Raw genomic sequence first — 11,062 nt, 5'->3', positions numbered from 1 at the left:
TCCCGTGCCTAATAGGTTATTTTACAAATTTTATTTTAATAGGTGGTAGGCATGATAACAGTGATAACCTAGTAACTAGAGCGTGCGCTTCTCAACACTAAGGTCGTATGTTCGAATCATGGCCCCAATGGACTTTTCTTTCTGTGTATTTAACATTCATAAAGCTCTTCTGTGAAGGGACACTTATATGCCCTAGATCAATGTGTTTCAAGTATAGGGTCATTTACTTGCCTATTAAGAAAAAATAATGATCACGAAGAGAACATAGAAATCCGAGTCCACAACCAACGCTACTGATTTTATTTAGACAAGAAAAATAATTTCTTTACAGGATTTTAGCAATCGCTTACAAGAACCTCGGGTATGTTTTAATTATAACAATAAACATGTCATACAAATAAGACATTAAATTTTTGGTAAATCATTACGGATCCACCTTAAAACAGCTCCAATTATTTTTCTATCGATCTTTAGGACTTGTATGTATTACCCCAATAGTAATATTAAGTAATATTAAGGAGGCTTTGTACCTTCTTTCATTAGTTTCACAAATCATGATGTTTTAATTAATTTGTATGGGGTTAAAGAGCATGCGCCACTACATAATTGCATAGTACACCATTGCCGAGTGATGAAGATACATATACAGGGTGGCCAAAAAGTCGTGGATCAAACGCAAATAGGGGATAGATGAGGTCATCAGCGGCAAAAAATTGTTCTACGGGAAGTCTCTAAGGTCAACCCTTGCAGAGTTATGATTTATTTTGGTTTTTATATGAAAATTGACTTTTTTTTACTAATTCTTCTTAAAATTCGAAAAAATCTACCAACCTGTATAGATAGAAATTTGGAGCTGTTTTAAAGTTGAGCCGTGATTCAACAATTTTACCTAATTTTTATATTTATGTATGCGTAAATATATTAATTACTATACTATAGTAATCTCTACTACTGTAGTACTATAGTACATACTATATACGTACTACTATATACTATATACGTAGTACGTACTATTTACTATATACGTAGTAGGGTTTTTTTTTAAACTAATCAAATTTAATTAAATAGTTTAATATAAAGAGAGAGGCATTAATGTATTCTAAAAGTAAGTATGAAGGTAGGTATGCTGGCGATTTTTAAATTAAGAATATTAACTTTTTTTCTATGAGGAAGTTAAATTCAATAAGATTCTGCTAAATTGTATGGAAATACTAAATTAAATACTGAAAGTGTAATACTAAATTAAATAATGAAAGTGTAATACTAATAAAATACTTAAATTATATGTATATTCATTTAAGTTATTGATATGTTTAGGGTGTGGGTGTCCGTTTACCAATCCATCAAGATTTAGAGGTAATGTACGACGTGTATTAATTTCCTCTAGCATCTAAACTAAAAGTTTTATAGTAAAATTGTTTTAAAGTTAAAATTGTGTTTAATAAATAGATAAGAGTACCGAGACCCTTATTGCGTCTTCAGTAAAAGCGATATTCTGGATTCCTTTCACATTTATGAACCAACTTCAAAAAAGTCGAAGAGGCTATAGGAACATTTTAACTTAAATGAAAAAAAAATACTGTCAAATTTAATGTTGTGCTCGTACTCGGAAACATCCCATAGTGATAAGTATACCGATCCCGACATTAAAATTGAGATTTTGTACCACGAAATAACATATAAAAACGCTGCGGGCACCGCTTTAAATGTTTACACTTAAGTTATATTTCAAACAAACATAAGAAAATAGCTAAATTATACCGCAATATTAATAAAATACATAGATTATATTTTATTCTTATTTAAAAAAAAATTACAATAAAAATATACGTAATATAATATATTAATAATATGGTCCAACTTGGTTGTCTATTTAGACAACTTACGTATACCTTCGATAGCTCAGTTGGTAGAGCGGTGGACTGTAGAGTGAAAGTTGGTTATCCATAGGTCGCTGGTTCAAATCCGGCTCGAAGGAACCTTTTTTATTTTTTTATTTTTTCAGTCCAACAGATTTACTGAAATGGAAAGAATGAGAAATGTACGTATTTTGTGAAATTATATGGCTTTGTAAATTGTTTATATTAAATACTATATTTCTTTTAGAAAGCCGCTGATGCCCGTGGTTTAGGGGTAAATATACATAGTTACTTATTAAAAATGTCGTAAAGAAATTTATTATTTTAAAATTATATTCGTTATAACAAATTTTGTAATATTAATTTCTTGCAGCCATATGGTCAACAACTTCTACAAGATACTGTAAGTACAATTTCTTTATTCTATTGATATTTATTTTATTATATGGAAAAAAGAAAGGTAAAAGATTAAAATCAATACAATTCGAAGTTTCAACCTTTAAAGTGTATACTTTTTTTTCAGAGAGCAGCGATTGGTGGCCAAGTAGGTTTCTAATTAATTTAAATTCAAAGTATTTATTTCCTACATACAAATATACAGTATTATTTATTTATTTATTTCGTAAAAAAATTAAAGTATTAAAAATATTAAAAAGTTAAGTATTTACAATATTGTTACTATATATAATATATATAACGTACGCCCGTACGTTATTATATATATATATATATATATATATATATAATAACCTACGTAATATTAATAAGAAACAAATAGAAAAATTAAAAAAATTAAAAAGGTCCCTGTGGCAGTGTACCTTTAAGGCAGCATTTCCTCGTTGTATTGCGATACTTATTCGTTGAACGAGGAAAGCACCAGCTCTGGGGTCACCGGTACTATATACTAGATGCCACCTTAAATCTTTAATAAGCGCCTGTGCATTCGAACAAAATCAAATTTGAAGAAAGACTTATATTTGAGCCGTTTATTGGTGTGAATTAATTATTTTAAATAGCTTTGACGAGCTTTAAAACATAAATTTAAAAAGCTCTAATACTTTTTCAGTATACCAATTTGAAGCAGGCTGGACTTAATTCGGTAACTTTTTTTGCTTTTTTAAAATGAGAATGAAATATTTCTGGTATAATGTATATTTTAATATTATTTTAACACATTGTAGTATAAACCAAAAAACACCGGACCTAGTCCTGGGGTAAGTACCTACTATTAAAAACAAATTTACAACCTTTTTAGGTCTGGGCCTCAGAATTCTGTATTCATTGGTGAATCTAAGTAAGTGATAAGCCTCAGCCTGACACACGCCGGCGTATTTTTGGGTCTAACGCAAGTCCTCATGATGTTTTCCTTCACCGTTTGAGCGAATGTTAAATGCGCACATATAAAGAAAGTCAATTTGGGCACAGCCGGGGATCGAGCCTACTACCTCTGGGATGAGTGTCAAATTCAGATTTAAAATATTTTATTCATTTAGGTAACACAACGTCATTAAAGAAATACATATCCTAGTTTTACATTTTTGCCAGTTCTCAAATCAAGAGCGTAGAACTGTCAATAAACTCTCCACCACTCATTTTAATCGCCAAGTTTTTTGTTTCACAAAATGTTTCTAATTATGAAACCATATCGCAAGATGAAGCCCCAAGGCCAATACTGCTAGATCCAAATTATATACGAAAAATAATTAACCACACTGAGAATGACCGAGAACGAACTGTGAACGGTATTAGTTGATCTAGAATACGTGTCCAATGATTTTAGGCACATGTCAATTGTCAGCTTCTAGTGCGCATGTCAAACTTCACGATACTGATAAAGCGCGGATGGCAGATAACATATTTAGATTAATTTCATAGATACGCAAATTCACTGACATTTTTAATTTGTTTTAATAGATGGGTATGTATTGGGAAAAGGAAGAGATCAGTGTAAGTACAGACTACAATTATACAGAATATTATTTATTTTTTAATTAATAATATTTATACTATTTAATTAAAATTATCTGTGAACGTGAACTGCTCCTATAAAGAAGTCCGATGGGGGCCTCATAGCCTAGCGGTCTTATTAAGTGGCAGCTAGGTGAAGAGTACCGGGTTCGATTCCCGGTTCGAGGGCAAGTTTTAATTTAATTTAAATTTGTTCTCGGCCTTTGGGAGGGTTGTGCGGTACCGGGCGAGTGCTTAAACCGTATACATGGGGGACACGGTCGAATTTCTTAGGCAAAAGCACGAATTATAAAAATCTTATACTTGCCGCTGGCTAATGCACAAACCGTGCCAGAGCCATATAAAAAAAAAAAGAAGTCCGATCTGAATTATTCGTAAATTCCTTTTCGCAGACACGAAAACCAATACCAGAAAGACCAGTCGTAAGTATTACTATTACTTTACTAACATCATTCATATAAATAATATAAGTACTTTACATCTAAACCTTCTCCAACGTTAAATTAAAAACTATTTTGCAGCCGCCTGATGTCAAATTATTACAATTAGCTATGAGCAGATTAAGGGTAAGCTTTAGTATGTAATTGTAATATATAGCTAATATGTTTCATTAAAATTAAACTGTGTACAGGTCCTGGGTCAACGGGGTGCTTTAAATAATAGAAGATTTTAGTTTTACTCTATATTAAACACTCGCGTACAACAATTGAATATAAGCGAAATAATAAAATGTTAATTGCTATGAAACGAATAAAAGCAATGTAACAGTTGAAGAGAGTGCCTACGTCTGGCTATACTCTCGGCGCGTAACTCCGACGATTTAGGAAATCGTCACGCTTATAAAACTAAGAATCCTGAGCAAAATGTATAGCTTGATAGTTTTGCATTATTATGTTATGTATTAATATATTTTTAATGGTTAATATTTAATAATATTTCAGAACATAAACAACGTGAATAACGAAACGTCAGTTGCGCAATTATCGTCATCAGTTACAGATCTACCATTAGAGGTAGTGTTTATTTTCTATATAACATCGACATATAATGGCTTGAATATGCGACTCTTATGTATTTATTTGCTCATCTGTATTATAACAGCTACTCACTAAACAATATTATTATATACCTACAGCCAAAAACAGAATACCCATTTAAAAATAAACATAAAGCACAGTTTTTTCCTACTTATACAATATATATATATATACTAGCTGATCCGGCAAACGTCGTTTCGCCATGTATATCATTTATAATAAAAAAATAGGGGTTGATCGTAGAGGGGTGAAAGTTAGGGGTTGTATGTATTTTTTAATGTTGTATCATAAAAAAGTAGAAATTAAAAATTTTGTCTAAAAAATAAAAATTAAAATTTAGGGGTGGACTACCCTTAACATCTGGCGGGCTGATTTGTGAATCTAAACCATTCCCAGATCCCCTTGAAGACACACAAAAAATTTCATCAAAATTGGTCCAGTCGTTTAGGAGGAGTTCAGTCACATACACACGCACACAAGAAATATATATATATTAAGATATATAATAAATTCAAAGATGCATTGATTATTATAATATATATTTAATATAAAGGAAGAATAACTCGCTCGTACAAGCAAAGAAAAGATCGCAAGGAAATTTTTCTTTTTACAAAGGTTTCAACAACTCATGAAAATAGAAGCATAAATTAGCATTTTCCAATTTCCAAAACAATTTGGTGTCTGTCAGCTTTTAAAACGCCTAGTATTTTAATTACTTAATTACTTACCACTTAGTATGTAGGTACTATTGCATTTTTTATCAGGCAGTCACATTAATTACTCTTTATACAATTGCTCACTAAAATCATTGCCTGTCAGGCGTAATAGGTAAGCAAGGATAAGTAAATTATTCATTTTACAGATACCAGAACCGAAATCACTGCAATTGGTAAAACAATTATTCATAATATAACGTTTCAAATTAAAGTATTTTCGTATTTTCGTATTTTCTTAGCTTTCAAATCAAGATTTAAATCAACTTTGTCTAGCCTTGTTTAGCGTTTCTCAGTTATGGTCAGTGCCAGTTGTGGAACAATTTTTGATTAAGGAAGTGTAACCAATATAAAAACATACCAATTCTTAAAAGACCGGCAACGCACTTGCGAGCCTACTGGCAACGTGAGTGTCCATGGGCGTTGGTATCACTTAACATTCACTGAGCCAGCCATTTGCCTCCTGTATGCATGAACATAAATTTAAAAAAAGAATCCGCAAGACACATGAAGCGTTCTACACCTCGCTGACCTGTTTTTGACAACATTCACTCGTAGACTCACTATTAATTACTATATTTGATTTTAAAGCCTATTAAACCAACCATACCTACAAAGAATGCTAACGGATACCCATCAATGGCAAGTATTATATCTAAATATTTCAATTAATTAATTATAAAAATGATAAAAGACTTTTATACCCATTTTAGGACGATTTTGGATCACCGATACGTTGGGTACCCGTATTTTCGGTAATACTTTTTTTTTGTCTTTAGCTTTAAAATTTAATAGATTCATAGCTCATCCAATATTGGTTTATCGTATAAATCTGACCCATTTTACCTAATAAACTTCCTTTGAATCTTCAAAGGATAAAAAGGCGAAATTATTATTAACAAAAAATAGTTATATGTCAAGTTTACGCTGTAGTCTCTACCACAGCTTAAAAGCACTCAAAAGAGTTTTCTATTTTTTTTTTAAGATTTAGGTACTTCCGTAAATAAAAGATGATAGATATTGGTAATTTAAACCTATTACAACGCTCTAGTTTTACTATTAAAGACATATCTTCTTAATAAAGACTATTTTACGCAGAAAGATACCACCGATGGATTAGCGAGAGTAACGGTAAGATTAGTCAATTAATTCAGGATCTGCAAGATTTGTTATGTATCTAAAAAACATCGAATTGATAAATGCACCTTTTTTGGAAGTCGGTTAAAAAGAGCGAAATATCAATGTAGTAGTTTGTGACTAAATTTAACTTTTTAATGCCTTGCGGTGAAGGAAAACATCGTGAGAAAACCGGGCTTGCCTTAGACCCAAAAAGTCACCTACTTGCCTATTAGATTAAAAAATTATCATGAAACAGATACAGATACCTGAGGCCTAGACCTTAAAAGATTGTAGCGCCACTGATTTATTCTATTTTTATTTAACCTTGGGTCTATTGGCAAAATATATTAAAAATGTCAGTGAACACAAAATCACAAAATGTTGAAATGGTCAAATACAGAACAGTACCCTCAGACAGAACATTAACATTAACGTCCCTTATTCATTCCCAACGTTTAAAATCAGCAGAATCTTTCAAATTCCGTCTGCAAAAACCAAGCTAGGAGTTCAGGCACCTCTCATTCGAATTCTTCACGAAAATATCAGAATAAACACTATTTATCCAGAGCTTTATATATTCGGTAGTGCGCTAATCAATTTATTATTTTAAAATAGGGTATCACTTGTACAATCTAATATTTGTAGTGTGGAAGTACAAGTTTTATATATTGTAAAATTTATGTTCACCGTAATTGTTCTGTACTCAAAAATAGATAGTAACTTGTAGTATATCAAATGCAGTACAGTAGAACCTCTATAAGTCGAACATCAAGGGAGACGCCAAAAAATTCGAGTTATAGAGTTTTCAACTTATGGAGGATTTCGACTTAGGCGGATTTTGATTCGACATAAAGAGTTTGAGGTTTATTCTTATAAATTTTGAGTATTCAAAATTGAACACCTGTCACACAGCAAGCAAACACGTGTTTCCATGAGTCATAAATTTATTATTGTATACTCCTAAAATGTTTTCTAAGAAACAATAGTGTACTCACATTGTCGGCAAGTTCTTAAAGTCGGTAACTTATTTTTGTTCGAACAATAGAGATAATAAATTCCAAATGATCAAGTTGTAAAGGTTGTAAAATAAAACGTTCCTATGTTCGAGATACAGAGGTCAAATTTAATTTTTCGAGTTATAGAGTGAAAATATGTACCAAAATGGCTTGGAGGGACTCTGTGATTATTTCGATTAACAGAGGGTCAAGATTTCAAGTAATGGAGGTTTTGGTGTTTTAAGGGAAGGGAACAAAACATTTTTTCGAGATTTGGAGGTTTTTGACTTATCGAGGTTCGACTTAACGAGGTTCTACTGTATATATAATGAAGTGTACTTTAATAAATAAATAATAATTTTATAAATTATATGTTGTAGGATTTTAATACAGGAATAAATCGCCAGTATGTAATAAATGTAAGTCTATATAAGGAAACTATATAATTTGATTTGTTTTAAACATAGCTTTCGTATTAAAATTATTTATGTTCTTCAAAGATGTTTTAAGATTTATTTATTTATAAGTTCTAAAACAAAATATGTCAAAGTATAAAAATATGCCATCACAAATTCTACACACATGCACATACACATCAATTATATAAGTAAGCTAGTAAAGGAAACAAAATGAACAAGCAACCACAATATAAAAAATAAAAACAATAATACTAAATTTAATAATTACATTGGATTAAATAAATGGGCCACGACATACAGACAATTAACAGATTTTTAATTAATTACATGTACATTAACTAGCTGTTTAATTAAAAGTTCATTTAATTAATGAGTTTGAAATGTATGTAACAAGTTACTGCGATCTTTATGAATATAAATTTTGTTTTAGGGCACAATATTCGTCCCAGTTATTGATTACAGTCTTGAGCGGCTGGGATTAACAGTAAGACAAAACTTTTTAAATGTCCATAGTTAAAAATTAATTAGTACAAGGCAAACGTGGATGGCGAGGTTGGGTTGGTGTTTTCCATAACAGTACGTAAAAGAGAAGGGACGGGAAGGGAGAGAGGTGTATCAGGGACCGTAGAGCAAGTAGAGCTCCGTAGTATTTGCCTTCGGGAAAAAGGCGTGAGTCTACGATGACTAACTATTGATTGTTAAATTATAGGTGTTTCTCAAAACTTATCGTTAATTAAGTCATCATCAACCCTTTAATCTGTCCCTTCAATACAAATCGTGAATCGCGCGTGTTGGAAAGCTTAGACACTTGAGCCGGCCAGTGGTAAGACTGGAAGGGCGCTACTAACTTACCTCCAGACAGAATTTATGGACGCCCCCTTATATATTCATAGCTATTATTTATGAATATATAAGTAGAGATCTTGAGATCTTTGGACTCTCCTGGCTCAACACATGATGAACTAAGAAACAACAGTAAATCCATTCATTTGATTTGTCACATATTACAGACAACAACATTCCGTCCTAGAGCCGCTAAGAAAGGACTTCGCACTGATGAGACAGCATTGAAAATCGTCGCTGACAACATTGATGTAAATAATATGGATACAAGAGACTGGTTAGCAATTGAAGTCGCAGTTGGAAGACTGAAAACAAAAGAGGAAAATGTAAAATATTTCTTGAATTCCTCTTCACGCATAGTAGTACTTTGTGGCTATTGTGTAGCTGTCGCAGCCAACTAGCTTAATTAGCCGTTCAATTAACAGCCTAGCCTTTTAACTAAACGGCGCCTAACTAACGGCCTGACACATATTCAGCCGTAGCGTTTGTTACCACATTTAATAAACTGGCTGGCTAATGCTTAGGCCATTCGTACAATAGAGTCATTATTTGCCAGAAATCAAAAAGATAAACATATGAAATAAAAAATATTTCTTTTAAAATTAAATTGCTTAAGTCAAATTCACATTATTATTGTCACTACATTCTACCATTGTACTTGTTGTTTATATGAAAATTTGGAAAACATCAACAAAGTTGTGGTTTGTCGACGCCATATTGACAGTTTGAAGATTTTCGTTTCGAGTTTGAGAGTGGCAGAAAGTGGAATTCAATTTAAATTAACAGTCAACAGGCTAGGCAAGTAATGGAACGTCATCGATCCAAGTCATTTGCGTAGCTGGCTGAACATCTTTCAGGCCGCTAGTTAAACGGCGCCGTTTACTTAAACGGCTAGGCTGTTAATTGAACTGCCAATTAAGCTAGTTGGCTGCGACATAGCAAAGTCACGGAGAAGGGTTGACGTAATACGACTTGGTACAATATACACAAAAATTATAAATTACTGAAGATTTAATAATATTAATAGACTTTTAAATTAAGCAATTTTTCCTTTTCGTTATACCATTATTTGTACATATTAAAAATCTTTTAAACAATAATAGTGTATGTGTATTATACTAAGTATGCGTTCTAGTATGAAGCAATAACAGTCTTCTTAGCCCTATAATCACTGTGGCAGTTAATTTTAATTAATATATCTCTTGTACTAAGTTGCCTATAATCTTGTATTAAGATTATAGACAAACTATAATGTCCTAACGGCGTTGTGAACATAACAAAGAAGGCAGCACTGCAGCGTTCTGTTCTCTTTCCGAGTGTAATAAAGAGTGCTATTAAAACTTTTTAGTGGAAATTAAAGTATACATATTTTTAAGTAATTTAAAATTCACTTGTCAAATACTTTATTTTTATTTTAGTGCAATTCCGAAGCCTGTCCAGCTAGGGTAAGACTTTACTTAATAAACACATAAGGATTTCTCTGCGAACAATAAAACATTTATGATTTCAGTGCACCCGACTCGGTTGTGAATCGAAGGTAAGATTATATGAACTATATATAAGTTTGCAATACAATTAATAAAATAGTAGGTATCTAAAAATAGTAATAGTAATTGAATACGATTATAGGTTTTAATACGGCTCATATATTAAAAAGATTTTTTTATTTATTAAAATTTCAGTGTCGCGGAGACAGTTGCTCTTCTGGAGTAAGTAGCTATAATCAATTTAAAGCAAAATCGCATCACCTCTTTGTAATATTAGTCAAGTGGCTCGCGTGTGATTAAGCTAAGACTGACAATCATACTTTACTTTCATAAATCATTAATTAAGTTCAACTAATCTGTAACATTTCGTTGGCTGTTGGCGTTACGAAGATCGCCGGGTCAGCTAGTTAAAAAAAAGGTTTTGTCTATTCAAACCCTCTCTGAATGCTGACGCCCTTGATAATTATTATTCACATTTTTTATTATTCGTTTTAGTGCGTTGGAGTATCTTGCAGCACATTTGTAAGTCAAACTATGTACCAGTTGAAAGATAACCCTTCATAGAGAGAATTTACTATATAAAAGGAATATCGATTCATCATGTATCTGGTTGCATTTAGGA

At 31.8% G+C, this 11,062-nt stretch overlaps 1 protein-coding gene and 1 non-coding gene across 2 annotated transcripts; both read left to right on the top strand.

Moving 5' to 3' along the window:
* Nucleotides 1–337: 337 nt before the first annotated feature.
* On the top strand, nt 338–10,425 carry LOC125052593. The gene is made up of 18 exons (XM_047653523.1): nt 338–361; nt 1,318–1,356; nt 2,006–2,041; nt 2,107–2,133; nt 2,233–2,262; nt 2,383–2,403; nt 2,926–2,958; nt 3,041–3,073; nt 3,774–3,806; nt 4,220–4,249; nt 4,349–4,393; nt 4,769–4,840; nt 5,727–5,753; nt 6,676–6,708; nt 8,072–8,110; nt 8,541–8,594; nt 9,121–9,279; nt 10,372–10,425. Exons 3-18 carry the CDS (start codon nt 2,024–2,026, stop codon nt 10,423–10,425), a joined length of 708 nt encoding a protein of 235 aa, XP_047509479.1. The 5' UTR covers nt 338–361; nt 1,318–1,356; nt 2,006–2,023.
* On the top strand, nt 1,892–1,978 carry Trnay-gua. The gene is given in 2 exon segments: nt 1,892–1,928; nt 1,943–1,978. It is a non-coding gene; the product is annotated as a tRNA-Tyr (tRNA).
* Nucleotides 10,426–11,062: the final 637 nt, after the last annotated feature.

Source organism: Pieris napi, chromosome 9, assembly GCF_905475465.1.
Source record: "Pieris napi chromosome 9, ilPieNapi1.2, whole genome shotgun sequence".
Taxonomy (NCBI): domain Eukaryota; kingdom Metazoa; phylum Arthropoda; class Insecta; order Lepidoptera; family Pieridae; genus Pieris; species Pieris napi.
This window is presented reverse-complemented; position numbering and strand designations above follow the sequence as displayed.